Genomic DNA, 16,926 nt, shown 5'->3' with positions numbered 1-16,926 from the left:
ACTGGACAGAATGAGAGTCTCATTCATTAATAGAACAAAGAGGGCATGATCCTTCTCTCTGGACCCTGACCATTACGAGATGGCCAAGTCTTTGTTGGGGTGTGTGGGGACACAGGAGCATTTACAATAGGTCATTCCTGGCACCAGCTCTCCGGTTCTTGGGCCAATGAACCGGTCACTGTCGGAACAGGCTGCTGGAGGGAGGGTGGTGCTTTATAGAAGTCCGGTTTGGGCAAGCCCACCCAGCGCCCAGCACCATAGCAAGAGCCCCTGCAGCCTAGTTACTGACCTCCTAATAAGGTGGATGTAGAGAGCAACGGCAGGGCCAGCACTGCCCTGGAGAAAAGCCTTCCATTGAGGCCCTGCTACCAATCTGCAGCTTACTCTATGACTGGTGTTGAACGCAGTCCCATCTCCTATTAGGAATCAATTTAAAGGCTTTAAATCTCTGCACCAGGACACCAAAAAATAAAAATAAATCACATCTAGTTTTATAGGCATTTAATAGTTTACCAATTGGTACAATAGGATTTTTTAATATGCAGAAAACATGAATAAATTTTGTTTTACACAGTCTGAGAGCAACAAATCTTACTGTAAAACACAAGAGCAATATTATATACATTCCTTTACTGATTTTTTTTTTTAATTGTGTCAATATCTTCAGTTAACTCTTACAATCTGGGAACTGTTTTCTCCAATCACCACCACCTCTGCAACATTCATATGAAATCAATGCTTGCCTTCATGTCAGTGTCAGCATCAACTTCTAACCCGAAGATTTGTGTTTGTTTCTATCATCTTCAGTGAGCTTTAGGATGCCTGAAGGATAGGCAGGACAAGAAAGCAGCTACTTACATGATATAGTGGAAAGATAAAAAGGCCAGTTCAGTCCAGTTGTGACTTGTAAATCCAGCTTGCCCTCCCCCCACCCTACTGAAAAGAACAAAAAACAAACAAAAAAAACAAAACCCAAAACCTTTTTCACCGATTTTGTAGATTTTGTACATGTCGCTTCTCTACTGGGAGATTCTTCTTTGCATCATCTAGATTAATTAACACATTGGACTTATATACAGCTGGACAGAAAGAGTAACCATTTTAAGTGCCTTTTCCTTCAACAATTTTAATTTCAGTTGCTTAAGGATTATCAAGCCACCAATGTCAATAAAATATCCTTTAATTTTAAATAGTTTTTCTTTAAATAAATTTAAAAGAAAACTATTTAGTGAGTGATTTTACCTGGAAGTTCACAGAGAAACAGGAAGAGGCAAACAGGAGAGCAGGGCACTGACAGTAAGGAGACTGCGCTTGGTGATCTAGAGCCAAAGCTTCCAAAGACGACAGCGAGCGCTCCACAGCCTGGACGACTTGCTAACACTAGTGATTTTTAGAGCAGTGTGCAGGGCACACCATTGGTCACACCACACATAGACAAAACAGGACGGTCTTAGTCTCCTAAAGTGCAAGATGCCAAGTCAAAAAGCAACTATTCTCCGGGCAATGTCTACACCACAGCTTCCATGGCTTGCACTTTCTAGGGTGCAGCTAGGACTTCTTGGGCACATTAAGGGTGGCACTGGAATGTCTGTTTTCACACACACAAAGTCAAATAATTATCTGAGGATGCAATTCTACCAGCTTTTTATTTCTTAAATAAGTGGCCAATTTGATTGAGAAAGTGACAAAGCAGCAGTGAACCTCTAAACCAATTCATAAATTCCTCCACTTACAATCCAAACCAGTAACCTCATCATTGTACTTATCCCAGGCAAGGCACAGGGTTAGACAGCAGACAGAGAAAACAGGCAACAGGAAGAAAGGGCATCAACAGGGCAGTGTCAAACAACAGTGCAGGAAACCGTGCACCTCTGATTCCGGACTGTGGATGGATCGCTCTCCCCCACCCCCATCATTATTCAAACAGGGCTCATTACATTTGGATCCAGTTGAGGACCATCCCTGAGATTCAGTGTTTGCTGCTTCTTAAATGGAGGATGTCTGGTAGCTCAACTAAGCAGCAGGCTGTGGCAATCTCCCAAGTAAGGATAACTTTGTTTACAGAGTAATATTGTTTCTCCTCCTTTGTCAACGGAAGTCACTGTATGCTGCAGGGGGGGAAACCCAGCGGACAGCAGCTTTGTTTCCTCCTAAATCGGTACCATTTTTTCCCTTTATTGTTCATATCTATGAGTGATTTCTAGATGTTGTGGCTTACCCTTAAACAATTCATGTTGCTACATGCTAAAAATGAATTAAAATACAAGACATTTATACATGTACAAATGTTAAGATGCACCATTTCTATGTTTTTATATTTCTTAAAATAGGACAGGAAATAGCAGCAAACGAGAACAAAGATATTTTCCATAGCTTTTGTAGAAAACTCCAGTCAGAACAGCTAAAGGGAAACAAACAAACAAAAAAAGACTTAGGAACGTGAGAAGGGTTGTGAGGCAATATTGTCCTGAAAGTTATTCTACTGTATTTAAGGAATTAGCTTAAGTTGTAATTTTTGTCTTCAAAAATAGCCATTAGTTCTCAGAACACTTTTCCTTCCAGAGACGTCGCTCAGGAATTATTAAAAACAAAGCAAACAAACAAAAAGACACAAGTTAGACATAAAGCTGCTTCTAGTAAACATAAGGCCTAGTCTCTGTGTTTGTGTACCTAGAGGACACTAACTCTAACCCTTTGTCTTTTTCAGGAACCAAATTTCCATTAAATACTAAAAGGGACATCTAAAAAAAAAAAAAATCACATATTATGCAAATGAATAAAATGCATTTCAGAGTAAGTTTCTTTGTTAAACTTTGTTATTTCTTTGTTCTGTTAACTTTTCAAAGGACCTTAAAAAAAAAAAAAAAGCTGTTGGTTAGCTAAGCAATGGAATTATTTACTTAATAATCTGCAATGAAATATTGTTTCCAAAGTCATGGATAAAAATTCTCTTAGACTTACTTGTAGTAACTTTGGATCACAATATACCATATATCAGGATGTGTAAAATGCTGAACAGCCAAACTGTGGGGTATGTGTGCGTGTGTGATTTTCCTCTTAACTGGGAAAAATTCCCACAGAGTCAGACCTAGTTTCCAGAAGCATCAGGATCAAAAAGGGCTTGTTCTAAAGCATGGTATTCCACAGCAAAATTTATTCTACTTGTATGTTTTAGCACTTCTTCAAAAATCCAGGACCCAAAGACATGGAGGTTGTATGTGTGATATACATATACAGACTTATCCACCTACAGATAGGCCCATATAAACGTTTATATATAAACAAAAGGTGAAAACACAGTACATTTTTATGCATGCTCCATTAAACCCTGTCTTTTTTTTAACTTGTAAGTTAAATACAGTTCAAATCAATAACAGATTCATGTTGAAAAAACAAACTGCTGTATTTCTCCCATTTCTTTAAAATGGGCAAACATAACCTTTTCAATATTTGTCATTATGTAATGCACATTGCACATCCCTAAAAAACATCAAAACAAATAGTGATTTGTACCATGACACACTCAATGGGAAGATTAAATTCTACTTGGAAGTCACATCACTATACAGTCTAATAGTATGGAGAATACAACTAGAAGTGTGTCTAGTGTGAAAAATAGAAGCTTAGAGTATTACAGTGTTTTGTTAACCTGTTTACAAAGCATTAAGACCCAAATGAAATAAATGATTTGCTATTAGCTGCTGAGATTTTTCTTATTTGAGATTTACAGTCATTTTCTTACATAAATATACCACTAGCCTCTGCTTCATAGGCTGCCAAAACATATGTATCCTATTGATTTGGCAAATGTGTCATGACAAAAATTCCAATGTGTAATCCCCATTAATTACATAGATGGTTCAGAAAATTTTGAATTGTAGCCTTATCATCTAACATCCTTAAAGAAGATTTATTAAGCACACTTAAGTGATGTTACATAGATACACATTTCAGAAAAAGCCCTAATAATCACCACTTTTCCCCAAATGAGGCCATCAAGTCAGGCACCAACAGATAGCAGAAAGAAAAACAGGAATTAATAATCCAACATAAAATGACACTGTCAACTATTCAGTTTAGTGCCCTAGTTCAATTTATTCAACTTCTGCCTTCTTAGGCCTGGTGTGACCAATGCCAGCCCAGGTTTTTAAACCCTATGGTACTTCTAGACAACGTATGTAAATTTACAGTATACAATTTGGATTCACCATGCATGAATACTTTGTGTGTAACATTTAATAAGCTCAATCTACATCCAGAATAATTTACATGAAAGGACAATATTTATTTAAACAGAGCTCAATGGGGTAACCATGGTATCATCAGAGTGCATCCAGAGGAAAATGGGAGGAGGGGCCAAATGAGACTCAATCAACGGCACTCCCACACCTTTACTGTTTGATCTACACTGCCAGTAACCACGTATGGTGCCGTCTTATGGAAATCTGAAAGAAAAAGAAAAAGCTTATTTTAAATCTAGATAAAATTTTCAACAAGCCACAAAATAAGCAAGTCCAAGTGCCAGTGATACTCATTTTTTTTCCTATGTACACCCACACACCCACCTCTGGTTTAGGGAAGCTGAGATGTAATGATTAAGTCCTATGTTAATAACTTCGATAAAAATACCTCCCTCATTAAACCCCCCTCCCAACTCAAGATGAATAAACACTCAAATCTGAAAACAATAAGGGCACCCTCAATGTATCTATTAACTTACTACGTTCCCCATTAGTACTGAAGCTTGGTACTAATGCTTTATATTCATGTTTAATTCTTGTAACAATCCTACGAGGTGGGCATTAGCTTTATCATTAGATCCATCAAACCCTAGGTGTATTTTATTTCACTGTATTCACTACTTTAAATTCTAGATTCAGGTCCAGATAACACTGAGGATATTTATTAAACTTAAATACGATTCTGAGTTCCCAGTACATGGTAGTATACACCTGGTCAGAGGAAAAAAGGCGGAATAAAATTTACTTTGAGAAACTTACAAACTAGTAGGGGAGGAAAATTACCCATCAGAGTGGTTAGTAAGCATCCTCTTCACAATCCTAGTTTCCAAAACCAATGTTGTGCATGGAGAAAGTAATTTTTTTTATTATAAGGCTGATGATGGAGAGAGAGAGTTAAGGAAAGGAGAATTTAAAACAAATGGTAGGAATCCACAAAGTTTTTAAACTGTCTTCTCTAGTCTGTCCTGAAAGCACAGTCATTTCTTACCTGGAAAATTCCACATGATTACATAAAACTGTTTACATCTGGCACTCCAAAAATCTAATTGCTTAGAAACCTCATTACTTATACATACCCAAGGAGGTAACAAAGTGTTCATGCGCATTGAGGGTCTTCATGCATCGCTTGTTCTTGTAATCCCACACACGTAGGGTCTTGTCATCAGCACAACTCAAAATAAACTTCCCCCCAGAATGGAACAGAACTCCACGTACCCAGTTATCATGACCCACCTTAAAAACAAAAAGGTATTTGATTTAATAAAGGGATAAAGTATTTAAGTAGCATCTAGAAAAATAGTCTTTACTCAAAACACAATAAAAAATGTCAATGCCAAAAGAGCCACTGGGATTACTGGAGAAACTGAATAATGTCAAATCTCTCTCTCTCTTTTTTTTTTAATCTTTTTTTTTAAAAGGAATCTTTATGTATGTAAATTGTACATACATACTATCCATTATGTATGTAAAATGTTCGCCCAATGTGGGGCTTGAACTCAGGACCCTGAGATCAAGAATCAGATGCTCTACGGACTGAGTTAGCCAGGTGCCCCAATGTTAAGTTTCTTGAGTATGATCATGTTATTGTGGTTACACCAAATACCTTTACTTTTAGGAGATACTACTGTCATGGAATCTACAAGTAACTCCCAAATTGTTCAGCAAAATGTACACACATACACACAAACAGAAAAGAAAACATTGGCAACTGGTGACTCTAGGTGAAGGATACACAGGTATTTACTGCATATCCATCCATCCATTCATCTACCTACATCACCTACCCTAGGAGTTCCAGTTCTTGCTATTTACCCTAAGAAATAATTAAGAGTGGCCCAGAGATTTATTCAACAAAGTTGTTCATCAAAGCACTGTATGTAATCAGTGATAAAATATCTAATAACATGAACAGAGTCACATGCCTCCTAAGTTAAAGGTTTGCCACGAATATGTACAATATGATTACCAATTTTACATATAAAATCTCTACCATATTCATCTACACAGGAATTAAAGAAAACAGCTTAGAACTACACAGTCCAACAGGGTAGCCATTTAGTCACATGTAGCTTTTCAAATATAAACTAACTAACACCAGGGCGCCTGGGTGGCTCAGTGGGTTATCCATCTGCCCTTGGCTCAGGTCATGGTCCCAAGGTCCTGGGACTGAGCCCCACACCAGGCTCTTTGCTCAGCAGCTCTGCCTACTTGTGATCTTTCTCTCCTTGTCAAATAAATGAAACCTTAAAAAAAAAAAAAAAAAAAAAAAAAAAAAAAAAAAAAAAAAAAAAAACCAACGAACATTAACACTATTAGGAATTCAGTCCTTCCATCTCACTAGCCACATTTCAAGAGCTCAACAGCCGCATGTGGCCGGTAGCCACAAATCTGGACATTACAGATAGAGAACATCATCACAGAAAGTTTTATTGGACAGCCCTAGACTAGAAAATACACTTAATAGGTATTATAAGTGATATAAGGGAGATATTTATTTTCTTTTTTTACCTTTTCTGTATATTTCTAATCTTTCTACAACATAAGTAACCATATTGCTTTTGTAAAAGAACCAAATAAAGGGGAGTTAACAAAATAAAAAAAAAGATGAGCAAGGTGATATACCCTTTGTTCTAGGGATGCCTGGGTGGCTCAGCTGGTTAAGCAGGTGCCTTTGGCTCAGGTCCTGGGATCAAACCCTGAATTGGGCTCCCTGCTGAGGGGAAATCTGCTTCTCCCTCCCCATTTGCCCTCCCACCCCTGGCTCATGTGTGTGCTCCCTCTCTCAAATAAATAAAATCTTTAAAAAAATACCTTTTTCTATTAATGTGACCTATAAAAGTCACCAATCACTAGACACAGAAACCTCAACAAGGGGCGCCTGGGTGGCTCGTGGGTTAAGCCTCTGCCTTCGGCTCAGGTCATGGTCCCAGGGTCCTGGGATCAAGCCCCCCATCGGGTTCCCTGCTTGGCAAGGAGCCTTCTTCCCCCTCACTCTCTTTGCTTGCCTTTCTGCTTACTTGTCATCTCTGCCTGTCAAATAAATAAATAAATAATCTTAAAAAAAAGAAAAGAAACCTCAACAAAAGAATCACATTTTCATGGGCTACACCAAAATAAAGCAGTAAGAAGTACTCTCCTTCAGGGCCGCCTGGGTGGCTCAGTGGGTTAAGCCTCTGCCTTTGGCTCAAGTCATCTCAGGGTCTTGGGATTGAATCCCACATTGGGCTCTCTGCTCAGCAGGGGACATGCTCCCCCCCCACCCGGCCTGCCTCTGCTTACTTGTGATCTGTGTCAAATAAATAAATAAAATCTTAAATTTAAAAAAAAAAAAAAGTATCCTCCTTCAGCTGAAAAAATAGAAGCCAGAAACCTTTGGGGAAATTAAGGTGACCTGTTATTACAGGAGAGTGCAGTACATGCTTTTTTTTTTTTTCTTCTTAAAGATTTATTTTTTTGACAGAGAGAGAGAGATCATAAACAGAGATAGAGGCAGGCAGGGAGCGGGGGAAGCAGGCTCCCTGCCAAGCAGAAGGCCCAATGTAGGGCTTGATCCCAGGACCTTGGGATCATGACCTGAGCCGAAGGCAGAGGCTTAACACACGGAGCCACCCAGGAGCCCCTTCTTCTTTCTTTTTAAAAAGATTTTCTTTTCAAGCAATCTTTATATCCGATATGGGGCCCAAACTCACAACCCTGAGATCAAGAGCCCCCACGATCCACTGACTGAGCCAGTCAGGTGTCCCATACACACATTCTCATTTTAAATGTAGATGACCTTTCTAAATAGTTATATAGCATATCTGAGCTCCAAATACTACTACAGGAGAGTTTAACTTTCTAACCTTTTATTTTTGTTTTTGGAGCCCAGTGTGGGGCTTGAACTCACAACTGGGAAATCAAGACCTGAGCTGAGATCAAGGGTCAGACACTTAACCAACTAAGCCATCCAAGTGTCCCTCTGATCAATTCTTCATGATAATTCCAAAGTGTCTATTGTATCCTACAGAGAGACAATCACTTCAACCTAAAAAAACCTCTAAAACAAACATGGATGCCCAATTACAAAAGGTGCTACTGAATTAATGCCCATAGATTCCCTTAGAACTTCCTTAGGCAAAGAAGAATCTTCACAATGCTTACTATCATTTATATATACTTTTAATTTTTATTTATTTTTTATTTTTTTTAAAAATATTTTATTTATTTATTTGACAGAGAGACATCACAAGTAGGCAGAGAGGCAGGCAGAGAGAGAGAGAGGAGGAAGCAGGCTCCCTGCTGAGCAGAGAGCCCGATGCGGGGCTCGATCCCAGGACCCTGAGATCATGACCTGAGCAGAAGGCAGAGGCCTTAACCCACTGAGCCACCCAGGCGCCACTATATATACTTTTTTTTAAAAAGACTGTATTTATTTGAGAGAGAGAGAGCATGAGCAAGGGGAAGGGGCAGAGTGAGAGAGAGAAGCAGACTCCCCACTAAGCAGGGAATCCACTATGGACTCGATCCCAGGACTCTAGCATCATGACATGAGCAGGAGGCAGACACTAAACCGACTGAGCCACCCAGGTGTCCTCATTTAGGTATCCTCATTTAGGTATACCAAATTCTAGGTGCTCCTAAATTGAAACAAGCATTTCTAAGTCATAAAGCTAGGTAACAACAGTAACATCAGAATGGTAAAATAGGAGCACTTGGGTGGCTCAGTGGGTAAAGCCTCTGCCTTCATCTCGGGTCAAGATCCCAGGACCTGGGATCGAGCCCTGCATCAGGCTCTCTGCTCAGCGGGGAGCCTGCTTCCTCCTCTCTCTCTCTACCTGCCTCTCTGTCTACTTGTGATCTGTCAAATAAATAAATAAAATCTTAAAAAAAAAAAAGGTAAAATAAACCAAATAAATTGGATCATGTGAACAAACAGATAATAGTTAAGTGGACTCATATTAAAATTAAATACCATGAAATATAGAAACAGTTTTTTTAAAAAATGAATGAATCTAGGGGTACCATGGTTAAGTGCCTGCCTTCAGCTCAGGTCATTATCTTGGGGTCCTGGGATCCAGCCCCATGCTAAGGCTCCCTGCTCAGGAGGGAGTCTACTTCTCCCTCCCTCTCTTCCCCTCCTCCAAATTGTGCTTGCTCTCTCTCTCAAAAAAATAAGAAAAGAGTGTATTATAATCTCCTATAGGAAATATATAATTATAAAGATACGGTGAGCTAGGCTCTTCCTCCTGGCATTAATTGGCTTTGTAGATTCCTTTATATAAACATGACATTTTACAGGAATAATTTTCCTATCACTGTAACAACAGAATTAAAAAAGTTTAAGAAAAATCGTGTTTAGGGGCATCTGGGTGGCTCAGTGGGTTAATAAGCCTCTGCCTTTGCCTCAGGGCATGATCCCAAGGTCCTGGGATCAAGCCCCATGTCAGGCTCTCTGCTCAGCAGAGAACCTGCTCCCTCTCCTCTCTCTCTCTGCCTGCTTCTCTGACTACTTGTGACTTCCATCTTTCAAATAAATGAATAAAATCTTGGGCGCCTGGGTGGCTCAGTGGGTTAAGCCACTGCCTTCGGCTCGGGTCGTGATCTCAGGGTCCTGGGATCGAGTCCCGCATCGGGCTCTCTGCTCAGCAGGGAGCCTGCTTCCTCCTCTCTCTCTCTCTGCCTGCCTCTCTGCCTACTTGTGATGTCTCTCTGTCAAATAAATAAATAAAACCTTTAAAAAAAAAAAAATAAAAAAAATAAATGAATAAAATCTTAAAAAAAAAAGAAAAAAAGAAAAATAGTGTTTATAAAGAAGTTCTTTTAAAGCTTGTAATAAGGGGCACCTGGGTGGCTCAGTGGGTTAAAGCCTCCGCCTTCGACTCAGGTCATGATCCCAGGGTCCTGGGATCTAGCCCCGCATTGGGCTCTCTGCTCAGCAGGGAGTCTGCTTTCTCCCCTCTCTCTCTGCTTGCCTCTCTGCCTACTTGTGATCTCTGTCTGTCAAATAAATAAAATCTTAAAAAAAAAAATAAAGCTTGTAATATTTCAGATTATTTAATAAGATATCACAAGGCATCTAACCGAAAATATATAAATATAGTTAAGATACAAAAGAAGCAGTAAGATTATGCAAACTTACAAGGGTCATAAGGCACATGCCAGTACTGACGTCCCACATCTTAATAGTCTTGTCTCTGGATCCAGACAGTAAGAATGGCCCAGGCTTGCCACTTTTTTTAGTCTATAGAAAACATACAAAAATAAGTTTCCCACGTAAGAAGTTGAGTGAGGACTTTAAATGATCTACATTTCCAGTTTTTATAAAAATGCGATTTTGGGGGACAAATATTGTGTATGTTTATTACACACAATCTGATGTTCTGAGATATATATAAATAATAAAATGACCATCATAATCAGGTTAATTAATATATCCACCACATTGTATAAATACTCCTCCCCCCCCTTTTAGGCAGTGAGAACACATTTTTCTTTAAGGTGAGAATACTTAAGATTTACCCTCTTAGCAAATTTCAAGTATATGACACAGTATTATTAACTGTAGTCACCATGCTGTATTTTAGATCTCTAGGACTTACTCTTCATATTTTTCTGTATTGAAATACACAGGTCTTTTGACATACATAGGCTCTTACATAGGAAAGACACAGATAATATGAAAACAGAATATCTCTACTAAGATTACGATTCAGTTTCTGTTCAAGACTCCTGTAATCAAGAAAAAATTTAAAGCTACTTAATTCAGTCTATACAAAGTCCAGCCAGAATCAAATTTGTGACATGGTAAGTAGCCACCACCAGAGGGCAGTAAAAAGAATCTGAAAATGCAACCATTCAGCCAAAATACAAAGTTACTATAGAAGCCTCATTTTGTAAAAATAATTTTTGGGGACGGGAGGTGGGGAGATGGGGACTGAGGAGAAAGATTCTCCTCCGTCCTTTATTAGAAGGTAATTTAAAAATATCCACAATAGAGGGAAACAAGCCTTAAGTGACTCAGTGACAGAGAACAAATACGGTTGATGGGAAGGAGGGAGGTGGGGGATGGGCCACATGGATGATGGGAATTAAGGAAAGTACTTGTTGTGAGGAGCACTGGGTATTGTATGTAAGTGAGGAATCACTGAATTATACCCTAGAAACCAATACTGCACTGTATGATAACAAAAGCAAAACTCCCCATAGGGCTGTCTATATAAAAGACGTGGTCAATTCTGGCTCTGCAATTTATTCAAAGAAATAATATTCTGTAACTTATTTTTAAGATATTAATCATAAAGACTGAAATAATGAAAAGTACCAATTAAGAACCATGTATATAATGAAACTACAGACTAGAAAACCCAAAAGACTCCAAAAAATTGCTGTAATTAATAAGCAAATTAGTAAAGTCTCAGGATACAAAGCCACCATACATAAATCTGCTGCATTCAATAATGAAGCTACAGAAGGGGAAATTAAGAAAACAATCCCATTTATAAAGGCACCAAAAATAGTAAGATACCAAAGAAGTGGAAGATCTATACTCTGAAAACTATAAAACACTGATGAAAGAAATGAAGACAACACACAAAGAAATGGGAAGACATTACATGCTCACAGATTGGAAGAACAAATACTGGTAAAATGCCTATACTACCCAAAGCAATCTACACATTTAATGCAATCCCTATAAAAATACTAACAGCATTTTTCACAGAACTACAACAAACAATCCTAAAATTTGTATGGAACCACAATAGACCCCAAATAGCCAAAGCAATCTTGAAAAAGAAAAGCAAAGCTGGAAGCATCACAATTTCAGACTTCAAGTTACATTACAAAGCTGTAGTAATAAAAAATAGTATAGTACTGGCACAAAAGTAGACACATAAATCAATGGAATTGAACAGAAAATCCAGAAATAAAACCACAGTTATATGGTCAATTAATCTTTGATAAAGCAGGGAAGAATATCCAATGGGAAAGACAGTCTTTTCCATAAATGGTGTTGGGCAAACTGGACAGCAACATACAAAAGAATGAAACTGGACTACTTTCTTATACCACACACACTTAGACTGAAGACCTAAGTGTGAGACCTGAAACCATAAAAATCTTAGAAGAGAGCACTGGCAGTAATTTCTCTGCCATTGGCTCTATCAACTTTTCTCTAGATAGGTTCCCTGAGGTAAGGAAACAAAAGCAAAAATAAACTACTGAGACTACATACATCAAAGTAAAAACCTCCTGCACAGCAAAGAAAACAATCAAAACAAAGAGGCACCCCATAGCATGGGAGAAGGTATTTATAAATGACATACCTGATAGTATTGAAAATATATAAAGAACTTCCATAACTCAATATCCAAAAAGAAACCCAATTAAAAAATGGGCAGAAAACAGGAAAAGACATTTTTCCAAAGAAGACATTCACATGGCCAAGAAACACATGATGTTCAACATTACTCATCATCAGGGAAATGCAAATCAAAACTACAATGAGATATCGCCTCACACCTGTCAGAATGGCTAAAATTAATTAATACAAGAAACAACAGGTGTTCATGAGGATGTGGAGAAAGGTGAACCCTCCTGCACTGTTGGTGGGAAGGCAAACTGGTGCAGCCACTCTGGAAAACAGTATGGAGCTTCCTCAAAAAGTTAAAAATAGGGACGCCTGGGTGGCTCAGTTGGTTAAGCAGCTGCCTTCGGCTCAGGTCATGGTCCCAGCATCCTGGGATCGAGTCCCACATCGGGCTCCTTGCTCCGCAGGGAGCCTGCTTCTCCCTCTGACTCTGCCTGCCACTCTGTCTGCCTGTGCTTCCTGTCTCTCTCTCTGACAAATAAATAAATAAAATCTTTAAAAAAAAAAAAAAAAAAAAAAAGTTAAAAATAGAACTACCCTACGACCCAGCAATTGCACTACTGGGTATTTACTGCAAGAGTTTAAAAACCCCACTAACTCAAAAGGATACATGCACCCTTTTATTTATAGTGCCATTATTTAGAACAACCAAGATATGAAAGCAACCCAAGTGTCCATCAACTGATGAATGGCTAAAGATGTGATGCTCACACACACACAATGGAGTATTATTCATCCCTAAAAAATGGCGGGGGGATGAAATCTTGCCATTTGCAATGATATGGATGGAACTAGAGAGAATAATGAAATAAGTCAGAATGTAAGTCAGAACACTATAAAGAAATAAGTCAGAGAAAGACAAATACCGTATGATTTAATTTAAGAAACAAAACAAACAAGCAAAGGTGGGGGGGAGAGAAAGCAACAAACCAAGAAACAGACTCTTAACTCTAGAGAACAAACCGATGGTTACCAGAGGGGAGGAAGGTGGGAGGATAGATGAAATAAGTAATGGGTATTAAGGAATGCACTTGTGATGAGCACAAGGTGATTAAAAAAAAACCTCCAGACTCAGTTAGTGCTTCTATTAAGAGTATCAGGAGGCCTTCACATGAAATATTCTTTAAAATTAGTATTTAAAGACTGAACTGCATTCCACCATAAATTTATAAATAAAATAATTATGTTCATTAAAGGTTATTCTTCTAAAAGATAACTTTAACCTCTCCCGAAAGTTCTACTTTGCATTGGTATACTAACAATGGCATTTCTGATAAATTTAATGACTACTTTTACAGGAGAATCTATCATCCCCAGCACAAGTCAAGGGTCAGCTGACAACAATAAACACTGGTTAAAAATATAAATAACTTCCACATGTCCGAAAGAGTAAAGACTTTCAAGATACAGAATTCTGGGATGCAGATTTGTCAATGCATTAACTGCCCTGTATCTGAGAATCAAAAAAGTTATCTAAGATTCTGATATCAGCTATATAAAATAATGAAATGACATATAAATCAAATACCTCAGATCCTGTTGCTTCAGAGATGGAAGAGTATGAGCTTTCTGGAGCCCAGGAAATACATTCTACCACATGCTCATGTTCTCGAAGCTCAGCCTTGCATTCCTTTGTTGCTACGACCCATACGCGCACCGTCTGATCATTGGAACAGCTGGCTATCAGAGTGCCGTCCTGATTTGGCCGCACCATACGTACCCATTCTCTGTGTCCCGTGAATGTCTTCACACAGTAGCTGTCAAAATAAGTAATAATTTACATGAATGGCAATTATTGGGACACTTTCCAGAAGCAATATAAAACTAGCCATGCACTAGAATGAAGAGGTTGGCACCAAGTTAGAGTAACCACAGGCAAGTCAAGAGAATAAATGTATATTCATGGTTAATAAAAGATGGAGACAGGACAGAAAATCAAACTATCAATTAAAATGTGCTGATGGGAGAATTATCAAGGAGGTAACCAATCAACACATTATAGAAGGTAAACAACCAATCAACACATTATAGAAGAAGCTACAACACATTACAGAGAGAAATAAAATCTTCTAAAATGAAACACACACAATAAACCTAACAAAAATATTTATAGCCTTGTTGGAAAAAAGACACTCTCTACTAATCTGGGGTAAAACTAGTAGTACGTTAAGGTTTTATGGTAACAATCATGTGTCATTCTAAGAACAACCAAATTCAGCCTAATAAGGGAATACCTCCACAAATGTTATTATGTTTTATTTCAACCCACAGAGAAATCACCTAAAAAAAGACCACAGAGAAATAAGCCACTGGGGGCACCTGGGTGGTTCAGCTGATTAAGCGTCTGCCTTTGGCTCACGTCATGATCCCAGGGTCCTGGGATGGATCCTTGTGTCTTGTCTGGCTACCTGCTCAGTGAGGAGCCTGCTTCTCCCTCTCCTACGCTCTGTCCACCCTCTGCCCCACCCCAAACATGCTTGTTTTCTCACACTCTGCACTCTCAAATAAATAAATAAAACCTTAAAAAAAAAAAAAAAAGCCATTGCATAGAAAATGGGTCTCAAGGACATGGAAGTTTCTAATTTTCCTGTTCCTTTATTGGAAACATTTAAGAGATTAAAACCTCATAAAAGTATATAAACACAACCAGCACCATGATCATTTGGGGTTAAAGTCAAAATAATTGGTTCAGAACACATTTTGGCTATTTGTTTTATATCTCTTTAGCTGATACCTTTTCAACCAAACCTACTCACCCGGTTTGCACTTCCCACATTTTTATAGTTTTATCCCTTGAGGCAGACACTATATGATCTCCATTGGGCATGATGGCTACTGAAGAAACATTGTGGTCATGGCCTAAAACACAGAACACAGCAACGTATTAAGAATATATAACCAAGAGCAATTAAACCTCAGTTTACTGTGAGATTTCACTGTGGGATTTCAAATATCGCAGCAACTTTAAATACACTGGGCTTTATATAAATTTGATAAGAAAGCTGGATTTACATACACAAGTCAAGGAATTAGCAACTTAATAAAATAATTCATAATGAATTAAGTAGCTAGCTCAATTTATTATTAAATTTCAACCTGTACAACTGTTTTAACACTACAAGGAATCAGTATCATCAGCATCTGAATATACTAACATGCTGTATATTTATATATGAACACTAGATACACACAAAAATTTCCATGGTTGATATCCTAAGATGTATGTTAGAAATAAGACTTACAAAGCTAAAGAGAAAGAAGAATAAAAATGGAGATTTGGTTCCATATTTAAAACAATGGTTGAAAATTTCCTTTTTTGTTGCTGATGTCCCTGGGGATAAAAATGCATTATCCTATATGCATTATTCACATTCCTAATCAGCTATCCTTTGTGGAAAAAATTCGAGAGAATCCTCATAAATATCATTAGCTTACGGAATATACAATGATTGGAAAAAACTCCTTTATAAAAAATATTTTAAATTTAAGTATAGTTGACACACATTACATTAGTGTCAGTTGTACAATACAGTGATTTGGCAAGTTTATACACCATGCTACTATGTTCACTGCAAGTGTACCTGCCATTTGCCACCATACACCGGTATAATATCATTAACTCTATTCCTTATGCTGTGCCTTTTATTCCCTTGACTTCCTCATTCCATAACTGGAAGCCTGTAACTCCCACTCCCCTTCTTCTTCATTAAAGTCACAGCAAAAAAAAAAAAAAAAAAAAAAAAAAGGTCATAGCAACAAGATCCAGGCTACTCAAAGAAACATAAACACTAGATTTTACTAAAGGATTCCATTCTTTTATGAAAGAATTCCTTTAACTGGTAAGCTTCCCACTTAATTTTGGGGAAAAACACCCTTCAAATTATACTCTATGTAATCACATCACGATTATCTATTTTAAAAAAAAAACTCTTTTATTACCAACATAGCATGTGTTCTTTATGTAAAATCCAAATATTCAAATTTTATCATATTTAAAGAAACAAAAACCCTTAAGTGGGCACCTTCTATGTGCCAGGTACTAAACCAAGATGATTCACGTATATGATTTCATTTTATCCTCACAACAATCCTATGACAGGTATTATTATCTCTGTATTGCAGATGAAAGAAGCTGAAACTTCCCAATGTCAAAAGTAAACAAGTAGGAATTTGAACCCAGATATCTGATTCCAAAGCCCATGCTCTTTCCACAAGGCCAAACGGCCTCAGAGAATAGTCTCTAGGACAAGACTCAGGAAAACCTAACATTGAGACTATCGTGTATGTGGAAAATTAGAGTGAGCAAGAAATACCAGGTTCCAGCTTTTACTATAGCTA

At 38.0% G+C, this 16,926-nt stretch overlaps 1 protein-coding gene across 1 annotated transcript in view; it reads right to left on the bottom strand.

Annotated features, from left to right (window-relative positions):
* Positions 1-486: 486 nt before the first annotated feature.
* Positions 487-16,926, bottom strand: part of PAFAH1B1 (platelet activating factor acetylhydrolase 1b regulatory subunit 1) — a 99,960-nt gene continuing 83,520 nt past the window's right edge. The window contains exons 7-11 of the mRNA XM_059149972.1: positions 15,345-15,447; positions 14,117-14,345; positions 10,360-10,461; positions 5,318-5,474; positions 487-4,445 (exon numbers count right to left, since the gene is read on the bottom strand). Coding sequence (XP_059005955.1) covers positions 4,372-4,445; positions 5,318-5,474; positions 10,360-10,461; positions 14,117-14,345; positions 15,345-15,447 — 665 coding nt within the window. The 3' untranslated portion in view covers positions 487-4,371. The remainder of the gene's footprint in view (positions 4,446-5,317; positions 5,475-10,359; positions 10,462-14,116; positions 14,346-15,344; positions 15,448-16,926) is intronic.

Source organism: Mustela lutreola, chromosome 15 (assembly GCF_030435805.1).
Source record: "Mustela lutreola isolate mMusLut2 chromosome 15, mMusLut2.pri, whole genome shotgun sequence".
Taxonomy (NCBI): domain Eukaryota; kingdom Metazoa; phylum Chordata; class Mammalia; order Carnivora; family Mustelidae; genus Mustela; species Mustela lutreola.
This window is presented reverse-complemented; position numbering and strand designations above follow the sequence as displayed.